Genomic DNA, 27,455 nt, shown 5'->3' with positions numbered 1-27,455 from the left:
AGTCTAAGAAACTCCCTCCGTGAGCCCACACTACATAGGTGTACCCTGGGCACACACAATCCCTAAGGGTCAGAGGGTTATTAGAAGGGTGGCAGCCTCCCAGCACTCAGGGCTGGTGTGCCAAAGCCCTCAATTTGCCAAGGGAACACCAACTAAGCTTTCATATTATACAACAGGTTCTAAACAAAATACAAATCCTTGGTATTAAGTTATACAGATTTTTAGTCACAGAGTGCATCACTCTAAAACAGTATTTGGGTGTTAAGTCACTTGTTTAATGTCAGAACTACAAGATTCAGAGAATGTAAACTTCTCTGGATCTGAAATCTACATCACTAAAAAGGCTCAAATAATCAGAATCCTGTAGCAGAAAAGCTCTTGATTCCAGGGTTGCTCTCCTGCTTTGGTTTCTGTTTTGAATGGTTCCATGTAGCAGAGGGAAGGGACAGCCAGCCCAGGCCCCAACACCTCTCAACAGGCACCAATGTGTGTCCTGCAACACGGACAGCTTGAAACTCTGGCCCTGCCTCTGAAGCATCAGAGACACATGCACGCAGATTCACAGAAAAGCATGTTCTCATTTGTTCAATATTTTGAATAAGCACATGATACGCCAGTTTTAAGACTATATAACATAATAGTACATTGATTTAGTTGTCCCATGGTTCTAGAAAATCCAGAGGCTTGTACATGTGTGTCTGGCAAAGCTAAAACCTCCCAGTTAGGTTTCAGTGTTTTTGCATAAAGAACATGGCAAAAAAAAAAAAAAGAAGAAGAACATGGCCATCTGATGCATTGGTAACAGTACTGAGGAAGATGGTGTTGCAGGTGTGAAGCGGATTCAGCCATGACCAAGAGCTGGGCAAGTTACTCAGCCTCCCTGTCTGCACGTCACCTCCCTGTCTACCACAGAGATGACAGGGTCATATGAGGAGCAGATGAGTTAATATTCATTAAGGGTGCTAGCAGTGCCAGCACAAGGGAAGCATTCTAACAGTACTTGTAAAATAAAAAGTATACTAAACATGTAAAAAAAGTGATAAGAATACTTTTTATGCTAATGTCTGTTTTACATATGAGAAGTATACAGAACAAAATACACCTAGGGTAGTATCTGACTTGAAAAGGACAGGTGCACTGGCTTAGACAGACAGTAGTCTTGGTGAATGTCAACCATGAACGGCTTGGACAGGGAGCAGAGAACAGTCCAATTAATGAGAAGTCCAATGATGGATTTTAAGGAAATAAATGCTCTAAACTATTATTCAAAATATTTTAAGAAAATAAAAGTTTCTATCTTTGAAATTGTGTACATTTTACAAATTAAGTAATAAATATGTGGAATAAAACTTTAGAACTGAGTGAACGTCATTAAGTCCACCTATTCACGTGATGCCTACAGTATAAAATAATTATTTACACCCAGATCCATTAACACACAATTGTTGGACTGTACATTTAAGACGCTTTCATGGAGGAATTATCATGTGTCCCAAATACCGAGATTATCCCTTCCTATAATTCCAATTAGATGTCTGTCAGATACAAAGACATGTAGATACACACACACAACCACACAACCGCACACACACACGCAATCCAAGGGCAGGACAAAGAGAAATGAGGGTACAGGGATAAGACTTGTCACTGAACACTCCAAATGACCAGAAATCCTTCTCCCAACTACTTGAACCCCCTGCCTTCTCAGATCACTCTGACCTTCCATGGGCAGCATACATCACACAGAACCCATAGACCATCAGGTAGCAACCACTCACCTTACTGCTGCTTCCTCCTTGTCAAAGGAAGGTACCTGGAGTACTGCTTCCCTCACCTCCAGGGTAAGATCTAACGTTCTCCAGGCCAGGGCTAGTAAATGACTCTGCTTCTTCACATTTTCTAGAAGTCGGCTCACCCTTCACATGCAATACACCCATTCACAGAGAACTCCAAGCTACTGTGATGAGTCCTTTCCATCCCTAGCTCTCTCCTAGTTTCCCTCTATCTCTCTGACTACTCAGTCCCTGTTTGTGGACTGAACTTCTCAGTACTCCCTGGAAGGTGACAGTCTTTTCTTCTCCTGTATGCAGTCCTCCTGGGGACCCATTAGCTCAACATCCTTCTGCTCTCCTTTGAATCCCAAATCTCTCCTCTTTGGCCCCACCTCTCTTCCAAGCTCTCCACCTAAATGTTCCTCATAGGCACCTCAAACGGCACACTAATCTCTTCTTCCATTCAATTATAATGGCTTAAAACAAAAAAATACACAAAATATTCTTGAATATTCTGTCTTTCCTTTGCTCTCCTTGCATCAAGTACTATTGAACCTACCTGCTAAACACATTTCAAAAGTATTTTCCTCTACATCCCTCCAGCCACTAACTGGTAAATGAATGGCCTCCATCACTTCTCACTGTATTACTATAAAAGCTTAGGCTCATTCCTCTCCAAACCAGTCTTCCTCTGATGCTGTGGTCTTCTTACAAAGCCAAATTACCCCCACCCCACCCCACCCCCCTCCACCCCGCTTAAATGATTCAGAGGTTCTCCACTGCAGGGCCGGGACACTCATCAGCTCTTCATCTCCCCAGGTCACCACTCCCTTCTTCCTTCCACATATATTACACTTTGACATAATTAAATGCTGACATGATGCCAGTAACAAATTTTATTTAACGGTCACCAAATAAAAGCCAACAGCATTCTGGATATTTTATATGTGTTCACTTACAGCTCACAAAACCCTCCAGAATTCTCATTTTGCAGATAAGTCAAGGAGGTCAGAGAAATTAAGTACTATTTCTGAGGTCAAATCTAAGACACCAGAGTTCACATTTGTGAACACATTTGTCTGACTCCAAAGTTCATGCCTTCCTACCAACAGCAAGAAGGAGAGTGCCATGTATTAACAACCTGGCAAACAGGAGCTCCTGGCCCTTGCCATTGGAGAGAGAAATAACAATGACATGAGCACAGGACCCAAAGTCCTGGTTCTCTTGTGGTCCTGCTAGGAACCAGCTCATGTGAATGAGACACTCCAGTTCAGATGAAACAAGATTATGGCTGAAGTTTGAAGTAATAGAGTTCAGCATATAGTTCTGCCACTGATCAGTTGTGTAACCTTGGGCAAGTTAGGTAAGTAGGATGATAACAAGCCCTGGCTTGCTGGGGACACTCTTAGTTTGCCCCTGTTGTCCTTGAATAACCAATAACAGCATCCCTTTTCACACTTAATAGTGTCCTGGTTTGGGCAATAAATTATAAGGTTCCCATAATGCTTTACCTCCCCAAACTTCAGTGTCTTCATCTGTAAAATATGGAGAGTTGACCCACCCCTCATTGTGGTGCTGTGAGGGCTAGCCCAAGATAACACTTGGAGTGCTGAGCACATGGACATGTTCAACGAATATTATTAAGTCACTTAAACACCTAATCTCTGTGCTTTAACTTCCCATTTTCAATGGTTGGACAAAACTGACCTACTATTTCTTAGGGTTTGTTAGTATCAAATAAAAATTAAACATTAGAAAATATGAGGTAATATTAGTAGAGGAAAAAAGTTGTAAAAGTTTGAAAAAAAATGATAAAATCTCCAAAAACGAAAGTTCCCTCTTTTTTTTGGGGGGGGGGGATCCCAAGGAGAGCAAACCATGCTGATCTGCATGGAGAGGGATAGTTTCCCAGAGCACAGAGAAATGAAATTTGTACAAGTATTTCTTTATTAAGCATTAGCTAAAGGTCTGATTTCTATAAAATACATGTGGGAAGAGCACAGGAGAGGAGGAAAAAGAGGCTGGGTTGCCTACTGCCAGCACCTGCAACACTCATGGTATGCAGTCTCACGAAACCATGAAGGCAAATGTGGTAGTTCCCTCAATAGATTAAGAAAGTATCTTTGTCCAAGTCACATAGCCAATACGGAGATTCTGTGCAGGTCCCAAGTCCATACAAACCGAGGGCACTTATCTATGAAAGCAGAAGCCCTCAAGCTCAGAGCAGAGCTATGAGAGAGAAGAGCTCCACCAGCATCCTCCAATACCACCACAGGCCTCAGACAAAATGACAAAAGAACAAAACAAACGGTAGATACCTCATCTTTATTTCACGATATTAACAAACTAATATTCCATGGGAAGAAAAAGGGAGACTGAACAGCTTTTTGCAGGATCAATTTGTTATAGCAGGGAAAGACTTTAAGTTCTGAAAGACTAAAGAACTAAAAGAAAAAGCAAATATCCATGGAATTAAGAACAGAGGAGGACAAAATCATTAATTTATGAAAGTAGAAAATAAACCAACACTGGATTTCAAGAACATAAACTGGGCAAATGCCAAGACTGAGGTCAAATTTTGCTCTGTGAATCATGCATGCTGTCACTACAAAATAATTACATTCATTAATACACTTCAATCCCAGGTCTAATGTTGGTTTTATAACGGCTCAGTGCACCAACTCTACATCGAGAAGTACTTTTTCTCATTAAATTTCTGGTTGTGAGGCAAAATCCAGAAATATAATCTTTTAGGCCTGACATTATGTCAGGTGGAGAGGTTTTCCTGGTAGCACTGAGGGTGTGCGGTTCCACCCCCTGAGGAGGCTTCTGGTACAGCAACTAGCACAGGGTTTATGCCTCAGCTCTTTCCGCAGCTACAGAAGAAACAGTTCACTTTCCAAATAACATTTTTCCATTACTTAATTTTTTAAAGAGATTTTCTTTATTTATTCATGAGAGACACACAGAGAGGCAGAGACATAGGCAGAGGGAGAAGCAGGCTCCATGCAGGGAGCTTGATGCAGGACCTGATTCCAGGACTCCAGGATCACAACCTAAGCTCAAGGCAGACGCTCAACCACTGAGCCACCCAGGTGTCCCTCCATTACTACATTTCTTAAATGCAATGGCATATACAGTCCAGGCTATATTTTTTGGGATAGAGTGGGGTGGGAAATGAGCAAATTCCAGAATCCTGAGGGTAAAGTAGGGTGGACGCTTATTCAATGTAGGCCTTAAATTTTTTAATCTACAGAAAGACTCAAAAATAGGTTAAACCTGCCTCAGAATGTAAGAAACTCAAGTTTCTTTCCTACTTCCTTTGAGCTCCCTCTTCTAATTAGGAAACTGTCACAGAAGCTCAAATATGCACAATACAAATGTTCAAAGGTCCACATACATCATCTCCACTGCCATTCATAATGATCCTGCGAGGTAGTTCCAGAAGGTAAGCCAACAGCACTTCTCTTTAAGGGTGACAGAATCAAAGCACTTGATCAAGTCACCAGGAACCAGGCATCACAAAGTGGAGATTTTTCAGAACAATAAGAATTCTGGCCACCTGACTCCTAATAAAGTATTCTTGCTACACCATCTTGTTCTTAAGCAATATCCCTTCAAAATTCTCAATGAATGCAGTCATAGTTATATAGGTAAAACATTTCTGGTTCCAGAAGATCATTTCTTCTTTTGGTAAAAGTTTTTTTTTTTTATTTTTATTTATTTATGATAGTCAGAGAGAGAGAGAGAGAGAGAGAGAGAGGCAGAGACACAGGCAGAGGGAGAAACAGGCTCCATGCACCGGGAGCCCGACGTGGGATTCGATCCCGGGCCTCCAGGATCGCGCCCTGGGCCAAAGGCAGGCGCTAAACCGCTGCGCCACCCAGGGATCCCTAAAAGTTTAAAAAATAAAAAGGAAGAAAAGAAAAAATAAGAGTTGTGATTTGAAGACACAAGTAGCTTATTGTTGATGAGAGTTTAAAACTGAATTCATTGGACTGAAGATGCAACATTAATAGCCAAAGACCAGCTACTTTGGAAAACGTTTTGGCAATTCCTCAAAATGCTAAATACAGAATGTATATTCCAGTAATTCTACTCCTAGGTATATGCCCAGGAGAAATGAAAATATATCACTACACAAAAACTTGTACAAGAATGTTCATAGCAGCATTATTCCTAACAGTCAAAAGGTGGAACAACCCAAATGTCTATCAACTGACGAATGGATAAATAAAATGTGGCCAAGCTAGATGATGAACTAGTATTTGCCATAATAGTATTTGCCATAAAAAGGAATACACTGCAGTATGGATGCACCCTGAAAACATGCTAAGTGAAAGAAGTCCGTCATAAAAGGCTATATTGTAGGATTAGATTTATATGAAATGTCCAAAAGAGACAAATCTATAGAGGCAGCAAGCAGAGTAGTAGCTGCCAGGAGTGGGGGTGGTGGTGGTGGTGATGAAGAACACAGAGTGACTGTTAATGAATACAAGATTTCTTTTTGGGGTAATGAGTACGTTCTAAAATTGACTGTGGTAATAGCTGCACAACTCCATGACTATACTAAAAACCATTAAGTTGTATACTTTAAAAAGGTGAATTTTATGGTATGTAAATTATCTCAACAAAGCTATTTTTTAAAAATAAAAATAGTTAAAAACCAAAACTAAGAAAAAACCTGATGGGATAGACTAGAACTGGAAATTTTTACTGTATCAGTGCAAATTAACAATTTCTAGTTATTTTTTTTAAGAATTTTTTTTTTTAATTTTTATTTATGATAGTCACACACAGAGAGAGAGAGAGAGAGGCAGAGACACAGGCAGAGGGAGAAACAGGCTCCATGCACCGGGAGCCCGACGTGGGATTCAATCCCGGGTCTCCAGGATCGCGCCCTGGGCCAAAGGCAGGCGCCAAACCGCTGCGCCACCCAGGGATCCCCAATTTCTAGTTAGTAATTTACTAGTTATGTTTGCTGAATGGGCCAGCTAGGAGCACTGAACTGACACCCCAGCAGCGATGAGTACACCTGAACTCTAGGTCTGGGTTTCTACCACTGCTTGTCACTGAAAAAAAAAAAAAGAAAGAAGAAAGAGAAAAAAGAAAGAAAGAAAAGAAAGAAAGAAAGAAAGAAAGAAAGAAAGAAAGAAAGAAAGAAAGAAAGAAAGAAAGAAAGAAAGAAAGAAAGAAAGAAAGAAAGAAAGAAAGAAAATAAATCAGAGAAATGGCTGATCCCAGGGCTGACCTAGGGAGGTACAAGGTGAGCCTGTAATATCCTACTATGCTAAAAAGCAAGAGAGTGCTAAAAAAGAAAGAGGGAGAGGGATAGGGATAGGGAGAGGGAGAGGGAGAGAGGGAGAAAGGGAGAGAGGGAGAGAGAGAGAGGCATACCACAAGAACACAGAGCCAGTTTGAAAAGACTGCCATTAGACAAATCTAGGGAAATGTGAGTATCAAAACAATTAAGCACAGGAACAACTATAAATCACTGATAAAACAGAAATCCAGAAGTCCATACTAAAGATGGATGGATGGTAGGATGGGTGGATGGGAAGAAAGGGTTTCCCCTAAGGGCAGAATGATGACTGCCAAAGGGCTGGGAAGTTAGCATTCTGCATTCAAAATATAAATATTGGTTTAAGCAAGAATGATCAATAGATGCTAAATCTGGGGTTGGAGGTAAGATGCAGGATATTTGTTTGCACAGTCCATAGACTGCTTATTAGTTGGCAGGGGAAATGCTTTTAAATACGGGGTAGAGAATTTGGACGGCACCTTGCAGGGTGATCAAAATCAACATTGCCAATGAAGTCAGAAGAATATTTTGTCTCCAGATTTGAAACACAAAGCAGCGCAAGGAGCATTCCATTCAGGCTGTAAATGTTCTCCCAGTTCCTTCAGACAAATCCAAAATAGGAAACATTCTGTTAAAAAAAAAAATGGGGTGCCTGGGTGGCTCAGTCAGTTAAGCGTCTGACTCTTGGTTTCAGCTTTAGGTCATGATCCCATGGCTGTGAGATCAAGCCCTGCATTGGGCTCCATGCTGAGTGGGGAGTCTGCTAGAAGATTCTCTCCCTCTGCCCCCATCCCAATGAATAAATCTTTTAAAAACCAAACAAAAAACACCTAGCCCTGTATTCTTCAACAATGTTAGTGTCATGAAATACACGGAAAGGCTGAGGATCTCTCCAGATTAAAGGGCACTGAGGGGCACACCAACTAAGTGTCATGTGTGATCCTGGATTGAGAGCAGTACCAGAGGAAAACAGGCTACACAGGACATGATGAGGCCACTTTAACATAGCTGCATTATAGACAATTAAAAAGAACTGTACCAATGTTTAATCCTTGATTTTGATAACAATATTGTAGTTACACAGAGAATACCCTTGTTCTTAGGAAATACACAGTAAAATATTTCTTAATACTGTACTTTAAAGGGAGTGATGCAGGTAATTCCCAAACAATTCAGAGAAAATATATAGGATAATGATCAGAGGATGAGTAGAATCTGGATAAAAGGTATATGGGAATTTTTTGTACTATTATTATTACAACTTTTAGAAGTTTGAAATCTTTCAAAAAAGTTAAATATATACATATATACATGTAAAAGTTACACATGCTTCTCTATAACTACCTAACACATGTAACACATAAAACTTTATATAATATACATATGTGTAACAATATTTCTATAAAGTAAAAGAACAGGGTGGGAACCTCTGCTCAAAGGGCAAGGGGTAGAGAGTTGGCTTTCTAAAGAGCTTTTCTTGCAAAGTTCTTGCTCCTTCTCAGACCTCCTGTTTTTCCTTTGCTTTCTCTACTCCAGAAGTCCCTAAGCAAGATGATAAAGTTGAAACTGAGGTCAAGAGAGTGAGAAGTAAAAAATAAGATGACACAGTAAAGAGGGTACCTGTCCAGCTCACATAAGCAACAGTAGTGAATCCTCTACCCCTAGAAAATGACAACAAAGGACCTGGGAAGTCACAGGTTGAGGGCATCTAAGAACAGCTCTTTTCACCCATCCAGCAGTGTCTAAGCAATGAAAACCAGGAAACCGTGGTCAAGAATTTGTGCCGTCTACAGATAAGATCCTAACAGCGCATACAAAAGATCATGGTTTCAAACACAGCAATGCTCCCTGACAACATGCCATGAATTCTCTAGGACAAATCCTAACACTGGTTCAGTGACCCCTTCACTTGTATGTCTCATCAAGGAAACTGCCGTTTTCAAAATGACTTATGGAGGCACCAGGGAAGCAATTCCACCTGTCAGCTATCCTGTATTTGTACAGACTATTATTACATTTCACAAGCGACACTTTATATGTGCCACCTGATGAGTGACAGAATGAAGGGGAAGGATGAGTGTGGTGGAAACAGGAGAGAAACAGGACAAGCGAAAGTGTTCTAGAGACATAACCAAGACCCTCAAAGACCTGATGTCTTACAGACTCTCATCTGTATCAACATAATCAACGTATACACCATTATCATTTCTAGATACTCTAAAACAAAACAAAACTGAGAGGAAACAAAGCATGTCCCCTATTTCAATATCCTGTGTCAAGTATTATGAGGATGTGAGAATGAAAGTATCTAAGATTCCCTTAGTGAGCTGTGAAAATCCTATAATCTTGTATCACTACAACTTTCCTATAAATTTGAAGTTATTCCAAAATATGAGGTTGATCCTTTCGTCTTCCTGGACTTTTAAAAATCTTACTGAGATTAAAATCTTAGGGAGGCTTCTTTCACACTGTCCAAGCATATTGTATTGATGCTAACATACCAGTTCATAAATTTGTATTCTATTAAGAGCAAATTTCCCAGAGAGGCAAAGCAAAGTTTAGAATTTTTTAAATTTCAGTTCCTGGATCAAACTCACTTCATTCTTTGACTTCTTATGGCTTAAGAGATATAGGAATATAACAGAAAAAACATTGTTTTAGAAGGAATATAACCCTATCTCCTTCAAAGCTGGAAGGCAGAAATCAATTCAGAATTTAACTAGTTTGGACCCTCAACTTTATAGTCAACTAATATTCAATAAAGGAGGAAAGACTATCCACTGGAAGAAAGACAGTCCCTTCAATAAATGGTGCTGGGAAAATTGGACATCCACATGCAGAAGAATGAAACTGGACCACTCTCTTTCACCATACACAAAGATAAACTCAAAATGGATGAGAGATCTAAATGTGAGACAAGATTCCATCAAAATCCTAGAGGAGAACACAGGCAACACCCTTTTGGAACTCAGCCACAGTAACTTCTTGCAAGATACATCCACGAAGGCAAAAGACACAAAAGCAAAAATGAACTATTGGGACTTCATCAAGATAAGAAGCTTTTGCACAGCAAAGGATACAGTCAACAAAACTAAAAGACAACCTACAGAATGGGAGAAGATATTTGCAAATGACGTATCAAATAAAGGGCTAGTTTCCAAGATCTATAAAGAACTTATTAAACTCAACACCAAAGAAACAAACAATCCAATCATGAAATGGGCAAAAGACATGAACAGAAATCTCACAGAGGAAGACATAGACATGGCCAACACGCACATGAGAAAATGCTCCGCGTCACTTGCCATCAGGGAAATACAAATCAAAACCACAATGAGATCCCACCTCACACCAGTGAGAATGGGGAAAATTAACAAGGCAGGAAACAACAAATGTTGGAGAGGATGCGGAGAAAGGGGAACCCTCTTACACTGTTGGTGGGAATGTGAACTGGTGCAGCCACTCTGGAAAACTCTGTGGAGTTTCCTCAGAGTTAAAAATAGACCTGCCCTATGACCCAGCAATTGCACTGTTGGGGATTTACCCCAAAGACTCAGATGCAATGAAACGCCGGGACACCTGCACCCCGATGTTTCTAGCAGCAATGGCCACAATAGCCAAACTGTGGAAGGAGCCTCGGTGTCCATCGAAAGATGAATGCATAAAGAAGATGTGGTTTATGTATCCAATGGAATATTACTCAGCCATTAGAAATGACAAATACCCACCATTTGCTTCAACGTGGATGGAACTGGAGGGTATTATGCTGAGTGAAGTAAGTCAATCATAGAAGGACAAACATTATATGTTCTCATTCATTTGGGGAATATAAATAATAGTGAAAGGGAATAGAAGGGAAGGGAGAAGAGGTGTGTGGGAAATATCAGGAAGGGAGACAGAACATAAAGACTCCTAACTCTGGGAAACGAACTAGGGGTGGGGTAGAAGGGGAGGAGGGCAGGGGGTGGGGGTGAATGGGTGATGGGCACGGAGGGGGGCACTTGACAGGATGAGCACTGGGTGTTATTCTGTATGTTGGCAAATTGAACACCAATAAAAAATAAATTTATTATTAAAAAAAAGAATTTAACTAGTTAAGACGACTATGGACTCTCTACACAGCAGTATTCCCAAACAAAATTGGAAAGAATATATTCCATTCTGACCCTAACAATTATGAAAACACTATATTCATACTCAAAATACCAGAAAGACTTTCATTAGTTTTGGTGTTGAACTTGGAAAATTAAACAGAATTTATCTGTATTCCAATAGGCAATAAAAGTAATAACATCAACATATGCATATGGTTGATGCATATGGTTATAATTAGTTTGCAAATCACCTTCTTTTCCATTATATCATTTGAGTCAGGTAGGCCAATAATTATGTCCCATTCTATGAGACAGGAGAACTGAGACTTTCAGACTTTTTCAAAGTCCCCAAATTATCAGGTGGCAGGTCTAGGGCTTGAGCAAAATCCTTTTGGCTCTAAGTCCAGCTAACAGTGTGACTACTGCTTAACTGTTAAGTAACATCCTATAGTTACTTTATTCTCTCACAAAGTTTCTAGAACTATCACCTGTCTCATTATTAAGACAAATACTATCATTGTTTTCCATGAGTGTAAGGTAGGTCAGCCATTCAATTCTGATTCATTCTTTTTTAATACCTTTTTTTTTTTAAACTTCTTAGAATGATCAAATCACTTAGGTATGCTGTTACCAAGTGACAAGAGGATGTCGTAGAAATATTAGCACAAAGTAAAAGGCATGAATTTTCCCTAAGTTTCAAGGGTGATTCTAGACTGGACGCCTGCAATGTGCCACTCACAATTTATAAAGAGAGATCTACACATTCTAATTAAAAGATTCATTGAAATAACTAACCTTAAACAAAAAGCAAAGCCGAAACTTTAGCAAATGTTGAATGAAGTAGAAACTTTAAACAAAGCTCTTTACCCAGCCCGCTTTTAAAAACCTAAATGTCATTCATAATGTATTACATTTTCCTAGAACTATTAATACTAATTACTTTAAAACATAGAAAGATGATTAGTTGAATATGAATCTTTATAATTCACCCTGACTTAACTATCAAAATAACCAAAGAGGTTTATCCTCAAATGGTTTCAAGGTTTAAAATCTATAATAATTCTTTTAGAGGCAGCCTCTTTTTACTTAATCCTTTATGAATGTCTTGGCTCGTCTGGGCCAATTAAATAAAGGCCCATCTCTCTTCTAGCCTGGGTGGTGTTTCATTCTCAACTGATCCTTTCCCTGTTAATGTTCCCAAAGTCTACTCCTGTCACTTGCCAAGGTGTTACTAGCTGGGAGCCAGAAAAGTCTAATTCTCTTCCATCTAGTACAAGCTATTTCCCTCACAGACATTATCCAGGGGTAGAGTTGACCACACTTACATTCTAAAATGGCTTACCTAGAGCCACTGCTTTCATTTTTCTTAAATAGTAGCTAGCCTCCTTGTAGATTTTCTTAGCAACATGTACTGATTAGGTTTTTCAGAACATGAAGGAGAAATTAAAGAAACAGCACCCCTCAAAATAAAGCCACTAAAAAAGAGGTTTTATAAGCAAGGGCAAAGAATAACCATCATTCCACAGTTCAACAATAAATTAGATTACAAATTTTTGTTAGGGCCAGTATTCAGAAATGAGTTCTAGAAACTATCCTATAAAAATTTAATTATAAATATCATCTCTAACTTTAGATAAAAAAGCTTAACAACCTCTGTCCAAGTGAGAACTGATAAATAGTACCTACCCAGCATGGTTACTAAATAGATTAGAACAGACCCAGACACAAACATGGTAATCAACAGACTACTGATGATGACAATTTATCCTTTGTCTAGTGTTCTAACTTATAACATCCAGGTGTCTAAGAACCTGAACACAGATGGTTTATTGGCCTAATTTGAATCTGCAGTAACTTCACTCCAATTATATTCCAGTCGGTTGGAATGGCGCATTCCAATGGCTTTTCTCAGCACATGCAAAACCAATATGCTACTTTACAACTAGGTCTATTCACAAACTAGAGGGTAATACTGTTACACAGTCATCTGTTATGTAAGACAGCACAGAGATTTATATAGGAAGTACATTAGAGCAGATGTCAACAGCTGTGTAATTTCACTCTTTGTATCAGGAGATGAGATGTTTTACAGAGGTCTGAGGGCTGAGCTGGCTTACAATACATAGCCTACCATTCTAATCCATATTCTGGGTACAAGAGATATTTACTCAGTGTGTACCCAGGACTGTATACAACACAAAGTGTGAGATTAAGTTGGAGAAATATCCAAATAGATCTGCACGTCAGCACTATTGACAGCACATCTCTGTCTCATTAGCCACAATCAGAACAGGGTGGCATGGGCTAACTCCTATCCTCCTCTTTCTTCAAAACACCTTTATAATAGAGCTGCAATGACCAAGAAAGGCAGCTTGTCTGCAGTTTCAACTCATCTCTTCTTTGCGACTTCCTTGTCAGATTTGCTAATGAGTCAGAAAGCACCTACCCCAGAGCATCCAGCAGGCAAAGAAATGAAAGATAAGGATTTATAAAATTAGTTCAAATCACTCAAACTTCTATGTCTAGGTATATACTGTTTTTTTTTAAATAATGCTTATGTTTTTCTTGTGACATAAATTTTAATTTCACAGATACTTTACACATTGATGCTTCAAAATTTGAGAAGGCCAGGGAAGAGGTCGCAAATGCTTTAAGAATCCAATAAAAATTACAGACCCTCTCTCTGACCCTTCCGACACTGTATAGGTATATCTATACGGACTTGCCTAAGAAGGAATTATCAATCTCCCAAGGGTGAACCATGGAGCCCCTCTGAGAGCTTGGGCCTGGCTTATGAATTTTTCAACTGCATTTTGTCCAGATCTCCAACGGGCAGGGAAGGCAGTATTATAGCTATAAGTCTCTTTAACATAGCTTCAGTGCCAAGTACTTCAAAATCCACAAAAACTTATATGCAAACAGTTTAGAAATTCTGAGAAAGTCCTTATAAGGTCAAATACATCATCATTCTTTTCAATATGAGAATTTATAGCATGCTTCTTTTAGTAATTCCCCTACTTCATCATTCCATACCTCATGGAGACAGTTTTCTTTCCTAAATAAAGAGGCATATATTTAGAAGGAGAGGAAAGTGGCAGGTCTCCACAATCCTGAGGGATAGAGGTCGGGGTGTTCTAGGGTGGAGAGGTGTTAGTGGGAGGGCAGACAGAGCAGAGGCTGGAGCCAGCAAGCGGCATCTGCCCCTCCAGGAAGAACAAAGTACCTCAAAGAGACACTTCATGCCTAGCCAGCAGGGGATGGAGATACTGCTCAGAACTGGCCAAAAGACTAGAGCTGAACTCTTTAAATCCTTTTAAAACTAAAGTATTATCCAGTTTATTCTTTCTGCAGGAACTCTAAAAACAAAGGGACTCTGCTGGACCTCTAAATACCTATTAAAGAGAGGAAAGAATATGTGGAGACAATAGCCTCATGGAAACAATTATGTGTTTATTCAAACAGAAGTGAATTACAGGGAGAAAAATGGTAATGGCAGTGGCGGGGTGGGGGGTAGTAGAAGAAGGAAAGAATTAGAAATTTAACAGAAGTGGCTTTCATTTGGACCTGTGTAGTGTGTGCTATGGTATTGTTCATTCATACCTTCCCGTGAACAACAGCAGTTTGGGGCTTCTGGAAAAACACTTTGGACAGTGGAAATACCAAGCCATACTTGCCAAATTACAAACCAAACTGAGCATATGTACATCACAACATTCTTCACATTCTTCCATGTACTGACAAAATACATGAACCCTTTGCACCTACTCCAGACATGGTTATTTAAGCTCTTTACACAGTATAGTCATTATGAAGAACACAAGGAGACAACTTCACTTACATGGTTAATGAAGAGACTCTTGCGTTTTTCTCTCACTGTGAAAACAAAAGATGCGACAGAAATGTTACATGCCTGCATGCTAACCCCTTGCAGACTGCTGAGGACTAGGCCTCTTGTGTCACTGTCCCATCCTTCCACCAACCAACATACCCAGGTGCTCAATTACCATATGTAAGACTATGTGACCTGCACAAATGCAGATCTGAACTTGGCTAACAGAGCAAAATATATACCCAGTTAAAGTATGGCAACTGCAGCTACGATTAGCTGAGTAGTAATAGCTTTCCAATAACTAAATTAATTAGTAATTTCATAAAACTTGATGCGTCCATTAATTTAGGATGATTAACCAGTAATAAGACTATTTATTTCTAACTCAACCAAACCTATAAAGATCCACACAATTTGGGTGAAATATATATAATAATAATAATACATGCAACAGCATTAAGACACAGGACAGATAATGTACATCAGAAGCGTTATTTATCGTGGAAACCAACTGCGCTGAGTGCTGGGTGCTAATGAATAAAACCAGGCAGTATCCTCTGCCTCGGTAAGGCTGGTAAAATCCACAATAAAAAATACTGCCCTAAAAAAAAAAAAAAAAAATACTGCCCTGTCTAAAAGAGCATTTCTCCTACTACTGTCTGTGCATCATGGCTCAGCCTTCCCTACATCAGACCTTAGTGTTTCCCAAGTCCTTAGCCCCAAAGATGTAGAAGGGTGATAGTGAAACCAGAGGATTATTAAAATAACCTAGGAGCACTGAGTTTTGCCTCTTTTTTCCTAAAGACTTACTTTTGAGGGTACATATTCGTCACCTGGCATATTTATTGAGTAGGGCACTACAGAGGAGATGAAGACCAGGTTTCCTTCAAGGGGATGACATCCTTGGTTCCTGGGAATCCATAATGCTACCTCATACAAACTGCATACAAATCCAGTTCATCTGAGGAGGAAATTTTTTTTTCTTGGTAGTCAGTCCATGACCCAAGTGTGGAATGTTGTGCCCAAGATCACGAATCCGGGAAACCAAGGAGCCGACACCGATGCAAACACACGAGGGTTTATTTACAAGCTCGAGCCTGGGTCCAAGTATACCCGACGCAGCAGAGCAGGGACTTGGACCCCGAGACTAAGAGGCTTAGCAACTTTATAGGGGCCAGTGGCCAATGGGATACGCAGAAAGTTGCACAGTCATGCTGGTCCACTGAGCCGGATTTCCGATTAGGGTGTGTCCTGGGCTTGACTAGGGCGGGGCAGTGCCCTAAGTAATAAGCAGGTCAGCACAAGCCCGGTGCAGCCCAAAATAGAGTCAGTCCTGCTCTGCTTGTCCAGGAATTTTGTTAAATTTCCTGGGTCCCACACGGAATCACTAGTTTTCAAAAGCCCTGCAGCTGATCTGCGGGAGGGGGCTTGGGAAATGCTTTCCTATATTTACATTCTGTTCTTCAATTCACAAGAAAACGTTTGTCCCTCTTCCTATCTCAAAGATGCTTGAGATACAAAGCAAAAACCAACTTGAGGATCCTGCTGAGAGAAGGTACTTATACGTGGCCATCAGATGGATTCATCCTAACTGAGCTAATTCTCTCTCCTAGGAATCTGGAGATGTTAGTTCATCACACTAGCACCTAATCTGAAGGCATAAAGTGGGTGGGATGAAGTGCATCTCCTTCTGAGCAGAAAAGAATTAACACAGAAGGTTTGTGCATCCCTGAAATGGCCTGTTTGCAAGGGAGACCCTAAGCTGGTGTCTGAGAATATGGATTTAGGGAGGGTTTCCTACCATTCCCTAGCTGATAAAAAGTGGCTCATTGTGCTTACATTGTGCAAACAATACGGTTTATGCTAAATGCCTGCTTTCCTCCTGGGAATCTAAAATTTTTGTACATACTGGGCAGAGGCTGCCTACTTAACCAGTCCTCAATAAAAATCCTGGGCACTGGGTCTCTAAGGAGCTTTCCTGGCTGGCACATGTTACAGGTTGTCACTGGGGAAACCTAGCACATCCTGTGTGACTCTACCTGGAGAGTACTCTTGGAAGCCATAATAAGCCATAGCCATGAGTATGACTATTTTTTGAGGGCTATGACCCCTACTGAATCACCAGAACTGGGCAGGGGGTAGAGGATCACTCTGAGGATCTCCAACACACCTGCCATGCAGAAATGAATGGAGGGCAGGAGGGTGATGAGATGAGATGGTAGGTGCTTCCTTATTCCTAATGGCTTTTAGTCCTTATTTCCCATGACCTGTAAGGTTTCTCAGGTACCCTGGCGCCCTTACAATTAATTATACCTTTTCTCCTAAGCTAGTAGGAATACAATCAAGACACTACCACAGGAGAAAAAACAGTAAGTGGAAATTCTTACACTTGTACCACCAAAAATGATGAATTATACCGCTTAAATTTAAATCTGTCCTTAAAATAAATTTGAAACTACTGAGACCAGTAATCAGTTCTGAAATTCAAACAGCTTTTGGTCATTTTATTTTATGTAATGGTAGTGGCAATATGCCAATTCATTTCTGACATTAGCTTTAATCATTTTTAAACCTGAATATTTTTGCTTACTAATAACACATCAACCAAAATTCTCCAGAGTTTTCAGGGTTCCTATATAACTGAGGGACTAATAGTCATATTTTGCTTTGCTGGGAAAACAGGCAACAAATTGATGTGGATCATACATCACACTTTCCTGGAAAAGGTATAGCTCTTTCCCTTTGATCCCATCCACGATGGTTTGTTAACGAAATTTTTAATTAACTATTAAAATAAATCCATAATGACTTAAATAGAAAATACATTTGATGCTTTAAAAATAAGCCATCTAACATTAACAAAAATACTACTGTTGGCATTACGTGTTCTCCAGATAAAATGAGAAAATGGCAGTGTCTGCCATCTGCGATAACCAGAACTTCACTTAGGTTGCTACATGGACATCCCCTTGTCACAATGTCACAGAAGCAAAATTTCTTTACTTTTAAAAGTACAACTTTCTAAAAACAACCTTCTTTCAAAAAACCTAGTGCCTAATTATAGAGGACTGATTAACAATCTAAATGCAATTTCAGCTAACCTCTTTTACAGACAAGCATTTAAAAAATTATGTTGGTTTCCACTGTCCCACCTCTAAAACAGATCTTCCAATGGCAAATGTCAGCTACTATTTGACACAAAATGTGAGAACTAAATAAGTCCTAAAATAGATAATCCAACATCCTTCCTTTGAAAATATGGAAGCAAGCAGCCTGTGCAGGCACACAGAGTGACTAGCAGGGGGAAGGTAGAGGATGGCTTGCTGGCTTTCCCAGACTCCTTCCTCTGCATGACCCTCCCTCCACAGGGCAGTGTCCCTGCTGCCTGAAACCTGCATGAAATCTGACAACAGATCATTAGGATCCAGTATGAACAAAGCTAAACTGTTCCACAAAGAAAAACTACCTAGCTTGTTAATTACACTGGCTGTGAAGGACTGGCAGGTGGGAGGCCTTGACTACAATGTAAAGAATTACAGAATTTTGTTTTGAGATGTAAAGGTGATTGCTGGGATAGCAGAGCCAGTTTGGACCACTAAAATCTGGTTCAAAAGAAAAGGTTTCCTTTTCCTTTCTTTTTTTTCCTGTGGGTGAGCACAGATCAGGCTTTAAACAATCATAAGTTCATATTAATTTTTCTTATAAGTTTGAGATTATTAGACAATCTCCAAAGTTTTCAATAATTCAGTGAATTCACTCACTCACTTAATTCAAAATACAGCCATTGAGTCCCATTAGGGAACACAGCTCGAAGGGAAATGCAAAGATATCCTGGGGTGACAGCCTTTCTAAACTCATAGCTTTACAGGGATGAAAGTTTTGGACACCAGTGACTGGGACACAGATTTGTACAGCGTGGAACACATCCACTTCACATCTATGGGCCCTGTACTGGGTGTCCTGATGAGGTCGCTACACACCTCTCCCGCACCGCAGGACCGCTTCTGCAGAGAACTCCAGCCCTCTCAGAATTGTCCTGAACCTGTATTTAGTTCTAAACTTGGGCAGAGAGGAAGGGGACAATTCTGTACCTTCAAAGTGAAATCTAAATAAGCAAAGCAACAAAAATGAAAATATAAGAAAAACTGCAAAGATGTCTAGGGCAGAGCAGTCATGAGAGCAGAAGATTCCAGAGGACAGAACAGGTGTCAGAAGCATGTATAGGCATATGGAGAAAACCATTCAAAGATCAAGCGTACATCTAAAAAACTGCCAACTAACTTTGGATGTTTTCTGTTTACCTTGGAGAATATGTAGGGTCAAAGGATTTACTCAGAAGCACAGAAACCTAGATAAAGTGGATTCTTTTAGAATTCTGCTGATATTAAAGAAATGCATGCTTATTATTAAAAAAAAAATCAGAAAACACTGAGCAGTACAAAGAAAAAGATACAAATAGAATTTAGGTTAGGAAAATACAGAGAAACATCAAGAAAAAACATATAATCCAACAACCCAGAGATAACTTAGTATGTTAGTGTGTATCCTCTCAAAATGAGTCTTTTCTCTATATGTACTTACCCAGATGTATTATGTGCATTTTTGCATTTCAATATATTTACATATAAACGTGCAAATATATACATGTGCACATATGCAAGCACACAAAGAGAAATGCTCTCCATTTTTCTGTTGGTATGTTAGCACTGTCATTGGCTGTATAACAATTCTTTAATAAATAAGGGGATTAACCCTTTGCCATACGTATTGCAGTATCTTTCCCATTTGATGATTTAATTTTTAGGATGTATTTTGACACAAGTTTTCATTTTTTGGCAATTTCTCCCACAAGTTTATATAAGCTTAAAGCTTACATGCCCCCCTTTCCCATTCTGAGATTCATACTTACTCATACTCTTTCTAGATATTTATAATTATATTCATTACAGTTAACCTACAACTAGTTGACCTACTAGAAATCTATTCTGGCACATGGTGCCAAGGGTATCACTTCATTTTTTAAGATGAGATTCAAGGTACTCTCTACTTTTCTAAAGAGCTGCTATCAAATGTTGGTTACAACAATTTCAGATCTGACTTCTTCCTGATTTGCTTCCAAGGTGTCTGGAAGCAACTCTTAAATGAGACGGTTGATCTATTTATATCAGAAACATGGACAGAAAAAGCTGGTTTGGGCACAGCAGAGCCCAGAGACCACCCTTTCTTCTTCCACTGGTAGTCATCACTTCTCCTGGTCAGACCTAGGTTCAGTGTGAACCGCTGCAGTCCTAAGACATCCTAAGATGGCAGAGACCAAGGTCAGGGAAGAAACTCAATCCAAGTGAGCAAATGCATACCTATACTTCAGAATAAGGACTGCACTTACTGAGAGCCTATGCGGTCTTGGATTCTGTGCTCAGAGCTCTGACAGACTGTGTAGTTGGTCTTCCTGACAATGTCATGAGGAGACACTAACTCTATTTTACTGTGGTTCAGGAAAACCATAGGGATCAGGTATACAGGATCATACAAACAGTAATGGATGTAAGCTTATGGCTCCAGCAGGTTGATTCCAGAAGGCTGTGCTTTAATACAAGACTGTCTTAGGAAATCTTTCCAAGATATTAGTTGTTCTTATGTGGTGAATGACTCAGACTTATCAAGGAAATTCAGTTGCCTTCCAGATGTCGCAGAGGAGCTGACCACAAACATCAATCATGTAAGGTAGGCTATAAACATGAGAAGCTCTGAAAAGTACAGAAAGGATTAGCCTGTACTAAATGAAGGGAGACTGGAGGATCTCACAGTTTAAAAAGGAGAGTCAAAAGAGGTTATAGAAAGTACGAGTTTATCACTACCAACTAACAAACCTGAGGGCACTGGCAAGCAGCAGGACATAGCTGTGGTAGAGAGGGTATAAAGCTCTATCCCCCTGGGATGAATGACCACCCCTTGCCTCGGCTCCAGGTCTCTGCTTACTGAGCCATTTTCTGACTACTGAAGCTGGGGAAAGCAGAGGCCAGGAGAGACGAAAAAGTGCAAGGCATACTAAAGAAAAACTGATATCCTGGGGTGTAATTTGGTTTCAGTGGCGTGTGTCCTGTGCAAGCAACTTTCTTCAGACTGGAAGGCACAAGAGATCAGACACTGGAGCAAGGCAATGCTTCCAAGAAAAGTGGGCCACAAAGCCCAAAAAGACTTCCGTTGTCCACGTAACTGACAGGGCTTAGCATGCTGGCATCGCACCACCTTGTGCAGCACAACAGATGACTATAGAGACAGGAAAGCTGTCCTGAGGGTGGGATGGTCGTGTCAAGTTCAGACCTGAAGTCCTAATATGCTGCCTGGGCCTGAAAACCCACATTCCCCTGTCCTCAAATAACAGGCCTGCCCCTTTTTAATGAAGTTAGGAAAGGTAGAAGAAAGTGATGCTGCCATATACACTAGAGAGCCATTCTGTCAGGGCGACTGTCCCAATGCCCTAGCACATCTGCCCAGCAGTGACCCCCTGCCTTCACTCTTTCATTACTTTATTCATTCAATCCATTTTAAGTTTCTAAGATGTGCTAACCTCTGTGCTTGTTACAGAGAATGCAAAATGAGGAAAACAAAGTCCCTCTCTTAAAGCAACATGGAATTTAGTGGATATAACAACCTCTTTATATACAATCTCTTTATATACAAATCATTAAAAAATCAGCTCCACAAGAGAGGAATACACAAACTGCACTGAATTTAATGCCACTAATTTTACGGTACACCTTTATTTTATTTGCCACTAAGGAAGGAAAAAAATGCTGTCAATTAAATTTTGAGAAGCCATTGCCTGTTCTGATTTCAGAGATATTACAGTTGGGAAATATCTGTCAGAATGGTGGAATGTGGGAAATCTGGGGAAGCACCATCTAAGAGGCAGACTTTAGACTGGCATGTGCTAGAGGGAAGGGTGCTGAGGACCAGGATGGTGCATCAGCTACAGTGTGACAGGCCACAGGGACTGGCCTTTCAGCACTGGGAGCAGCTCAGAAGTGTGGGAGCACACAGCAGGAAGCAGAGGGGGCTCGGCAGGAAAGGCAGAAAGGGCTCAAAGGAATGGCTGCATGCCACACCGAGGTATCACTATCCCTTGTGGATGAGCAGAAACTGATGGAGGAGAATGGTTTGAGCAAGGGGAGCCCTAGTGGACCTGTTTCAGAATGCTCCTTCTGGCAGCAAAGTGGAGGAAAGGTGAGAAAGGAGTTGAAAGCAGGAAAGGGCTGATGGTCACAGGTCAAGTGCAGGAATATGAGTGGGGAGTCGTGACACTGGAGGAAGAAATACCAAGTATATAGAGGACAGATGGAATATAAGACATTGATCACAGGACTCTTGGGCTGCTGGCTGGGGACCCAGACTGACAGTGGGTTTATTCTTTAAAAAAACAAAACAAAACAGGAAGAAAAGCAGGCAGGAGAGGAAAAAGATGACTTCCAATTTAGACATGAAAATCCTGGGGGATTTGTAGAACCGCCACATGGAATGTCTCTCAGGCAGTGGGAAACACACATCTGGATCACATAATTACAGTGCCAGGAAAAGGGATGGCTTCTCCCTGCCTGAGGTCCTGGGATAGAATGGCTCTAGGGAGTCCCAAGTGTCAGTGCTTCACAGGTACAAGAGCAGAGACATGCTGAATGCTTACTGTAAATTCAACACATCTTCTTATTGCCTCATGACAACAATCTACTAACGTGACTGTTAGGACCACTGCCAATTTACTGGAAATTACAACCTAGGAGGTCACATCACTATAAAGCTAACTAATGGTACTCAAGAGCCTAAGGTCAGTCCCAGAGCCCTCGCTGCCAAACTGGAGTCCAAAGACCAAACACCCCTCAAGAAGTGGCTGGCCACAGGCTAAAGATAATCATAGCCTCCTACATATGGATCGACCTTTCACTGCTCTAGACTTCTGGTATTTCTTGCACATGTACCTCCCCAGACCAGAAGGAAAAAATCAGATAACACAATCCTAGTTTTCATCATTCTTTCCCTAAAATGCTCTTGTCAAAGGACAATTCACGGCTGGACTAGGACAGCGGTCTTAAAACTAGGTGTTTAAAGAACTCTTGAACACAGCTGATGTGTGAGGCAGGGGCTCCGTCCCTACTTCCTTCTCACAGTTACCTTTCTCCCACTTCTCAGAAAAAGGCATGGCAACCCACCCCTGGATGTACACCAACCTGATATGGAAGACCTCTGCCAGGGGACTAAACAGACATCAGGGTTGAGGCTGCTGCCTTTAATCCAGGTTCTGTTACCTGCAGCACAGCATGGAATCTGCCCTGTCCTGTGACATTTCTAAGGGACAGTGAGGACTTCTGGCTCTCAATCTACAGATATCACACAGGGATGACAGTTTCTAATCAGCACCATGCCTCTTCAGTGCTTAGACTATGCCAAAGATGCAGGCTGTGAGGGAGAGACCCAGGGGAGAGCACAGGGATGAGCATGAAGGTGTAGCAGACTGCTAGCAAGGCACACACTTCATCCTACCTGTCTGGCCATTTATCATGATCAAATCAAGTGAAGATCAGATGCATGTACACTGACATGGGACATGAACTGAAAAGAAATGGAATCAGACCATTTCTGACAGAGAATAAGTCTGATTAGACTGACTGGTTTGACAATGATGCATAGCTTTGCCAATGAGGTCATATGAAAGACATATAACATTTTGACAAAAATATATTTTAATCCAAAGAGAAGCTAAAAACATTAGTTCAGAGGAAAGGGACAGGTGGGAAATCTTTCACTCAACATATATTAGAGTCCCTTCTATGAGCTACTCACTGTACATGGCACAGAGATGTAAATGTGAGAAAGACATGCAATAAATCATAACAATAAAGTGAAGACCACTCCTTTTCATGAGGGATATACAGACTGCAATGGGGTCAAAGGAATCAGGCAAGATGTTCTGAAATGAATCATAAATTTATTTTCTCAACGCTCCTGGAGTGTATCAGGTTAAACCCAGTGCCACCAAATGGAAATGTTGTTCTTTAACAGCAGATATATTTAAAAGTCATTTATATGTTAGGTAAAGTCTTTCTGGTGTACTTCCCAGAAACTGCAGAAGTGAGAAGCTCCTCTAACTGGGTGAGAAACTCTTTTGCAAATCAAGAGACTCCAATTCCTTTCTGTCAACAAAGCTAAAGGAGAACAAGACTGAATTGTAGCTGAGTGTTAAGGAATTGTTTTGGATGATAATAAATCCCTTGGAGATTTTTTTACATATGAATCAGATGAAATAGAATTTAGTGATATTACTACAACAAATCTCCTTCTATTCCCATGTGTATATCTATATGAGCAAAGTTCCTCAGCACTTACATCTATAAAAACAAAGAATTTGATGATGACTAGCACTTCACTCCAAATAATATGTAATATTCATCCACAGATACATCTCATCAAACATTTTTTTCTAAAAATCATTTCACTTTTCTGTTTAATAATTATTCATTACAATCTTAATACGTTTGTGTTGTTTTGATCAACTAAGAGCTAAGGAAAATAACAATGATACATCAATCCAGAACTTACTTTTAGTATTTAGAGATTTATAATTGTGAGAAATAAAAATTAAACTTAGATCCATACTTTCATAAAATAGCAGTATGACAGTGTGATAAATGACTAAGAAATATATTAGGATAAAATTCGATGGATAAAATGACATGGAAATACAACTTCAAGACAAAAAAGAAATCATATGAAACTTTAACTGTTAAAAATGAGTTGTTCATACATTTCTTTTGTTCATACATTTTTAAATGATTTATGGTGGATTACCAAATCACTAAGGTACTGCGATTTTATTTGAAACATTTTTTTTAAAGAGGGATAGTTTTTATTTTAAAAAGTCCATATTTAAAATACATCAAAAATTAAATCCTTTGGTAGGATGAAAAATTTTTATAGCCAACATAAAAATATTCGAAGGAGTTCATAGTTTTTCAAAATTATTTTCCATAGTATGTAAGCAAAGAAAAAAACTCATTGGTATAAGAGCTTTGAGGTCCTATGGATTCTTCAATATCTAACAGCAAAAATATTCCCTATGGAACCTGGTAAGCTGTAGGAGAAACGCAGAGTGACAGACAGGGAGGTGGAGAAAAGGGCACAGCAGAGCATAGCGCATATGAGGATGACAAAGAGAACTGGGGATATGTAGGAAGGAGGATGACAGAAAGGTCATGGGAACACTCAGATGGAACTGATTCCTGGAAAGGCACAGGGGTCAGCTGCTTCTAAATGCCAGATAAAAGGAGCACAAAAAGGTTGGTCCCCTCGTGATAGAGAAGTTCAACATTGCCCAGGAACAAAAACATGACCCTGAACAAAGGAAGGCCACAAAACATTTTTTTCAATTTCAGTATTTCTGAAAGAATGTGCAAAGAAAACCATGGCTCATAGCTTTATTTCTGAATTTAACACTTCTACTTTGGCTTTAGGTCACTCAAGAGACAGTGGTTTTTATTCCTTTAATTATTTCAAGAACTCTTGAACTCAAAGATTATACATACACACAAACACATATACAAAAGTTCTTATTTTTGTCCAAATTCTTCTTTAAGACAACCATACTAGTTAAAATTTAAAAAGATGTGGTTTGACTGCTTTCTTCTAATACTCAAGAACAGGTTTTCGTGTCTTTGAAAACAATGAATTAGGGCAACCCAGGTGGCTCAGCGGTTTAGCACCACCTTCAGCCCAGGGCCTGATCCTTGAGATTTGGGATCGAGTCCCATGTCAAGCTCCCTGCATGGAGCCTGCTTCTCCCTCTGCCTGTGTCTCTGCCTCTCTCTCCCTCTCTCCTTTCTCTGTGTCTCTCATGAATAAAAGAAAGAAAGAAAGAAAGAAAGAAAGAAAGAAAGAAAGAAAGAAAGAAAGAAAGAAAGAAAGAAAGAAAGAAAGAAGAAAAGAAAAGAAAAGAAAAAAGAAAACAAAACAAAACAAAACAAAACAAAACAATGAATTAAAATAGTTTAGAAAAGGAAAAACCACTAAGAACTATAATTCTTCCCCACAAGCCAAAATGATAGCATGAAAAGCCAAGGGAGGCCAAGCTAACTAATCTCTCTCTCACCTGGCACCTCCTCAGGACCCCACCCACTCCCTAAAGGAACTCATGGTCCCTTCTTTGTTGAGTGGCTCTCACACAAAGAAATTCTGCAATGACATACCATTTGTGTGAAGAAGAAACTGAGAGAGCAGTCAGTCTGGCTTGGACAGAATATCCCTAACTTCAGCCAGCTGGCAGAGATCTAATTAGGCAAGCACTCCATTATCATTCTGTTATGGTAAAGTTTCCAGTCTCCTTCTCAACAAAGAAAGGATCCAAGGCCAGCCTAAATCTCTTTGATATCAGAGGGAAAAGGAACTTAACAGATTCTAATTTAACTCCAAAAGACTTAATACAAGTACCACCTAGAGCAGAATAATGAACAGTTGGCTGTTGGGGAGCATGGCAGATAGAGCACATTCATCAGACCATTCGAGTGCTGGAGAAGGAAAGAGGATGGTGGGTCTGCAGAGCAGAGAGCTGCAAAGGTAAAAGAGCACCTGGCTGTGATCCCTGGCAAGAGCTACCCTAACATAACTGCCATCACCCTGACAAAAGCCTCCTACCCACAAACCTAGTACAAACTAATAAAGGAGTACATCAATCTGAAGAAGAGAGGGGAGATCACCAGACTCAAAAGAAAGGAATCTAAAAGGTGCTGTGTGTTCTAAAGTCTCAGGTTATAACATTTCTTCCAATAAAAAATAAATTGGTGTACGTGGAGCCCATAATTTTTTATTGCTCTAATACTCTTAGAAGTTCTCGGGTCTTGTAATGAAGACCCTTGTTAAGTTTGTACAAGTAAAGAATGATCACAAATCAAAAATGTCTGGTGGCTTTGTCATTTTTTTTCCTTCTTTCAATCACCAAAGTTGAACATATTCTCTGTACCAGGCAGAGCAAGGCACAGGGCATACTGAGATCTATTATCACTTTCCCTCTAGGAGCTAGCTGGCAACACAGACAAGAAAATAGTTTTAAATACCACAATATGGTTCAGACTAGGAAGAAAGATTTCACATATTACAGGGGGAGCTCACTAAAGGCCCACGTAACCCAGCCTGCGAGGCAACAGGCACCTTCAGGGATGAGACTTGGAGACTGAAGAAATGAGCTGTAGAAGACTGAAAGGAAATCCAGGTAAATGCAAAGGCACAGGAGACCACGTGGCACACCAGTGGGGAAATGCAAGGGATTCCACAGGGCTGAAGCATGGAGATGCAAAGGAAAACAGTGAAATGAGAAGTAAGGCAGAGGAAGGATTATGAAGGGCCTTGTCTATGACCATACTAAGACATCTGAAATTTAACTCTAAGGCAACAAGGAAGCCATTAAATAAGTTTAA

General features: G+C 40.1%; 1 protein-coding gene across 2 annotated transcripts in view; it reads right to left on the bottom strand.

Moving 5' to 3' along the window:
* The window catches only part of CCNY (cyclin Y), a 235,029-nt gene that overhangs the window by 50,911 nt on the left and 156,663 nt on the right, over nt 1-27,455 (bottom strand). For both annotated transcript variants that reach the window (XM_041765761.1, XM_041765762.1), the window contains exon 3: nt 15,007-15,041. In XM_041765761.1, coding sequence (XP_041621695.1) covers nt 15,007-15,041 — 35 coding nt within the window. The remainder of the gene's footprint in view (nt 1-15,006; nt 15,042-27,455) is intronic.

The sequence above is a fragment of the Vulpes lagopus genome, chromosome 8 (assembly GCF_018345385.1).
Source record: "Vulpes lagopus strain Blue_001 chromosome 8, ASM1834538v1, whole genome shotgun sequence".
NCBI lineage: Eukaryota > Metazoa > Chordata > Mammalia > Carnivora > Canidae > Vulpes > Vulpes lagopus.
The sequence above is the reverse complement of the archived record's forward strand: the minus strand, read 5'-3'. Positions and strand labels throughout refer to the sequence as shown.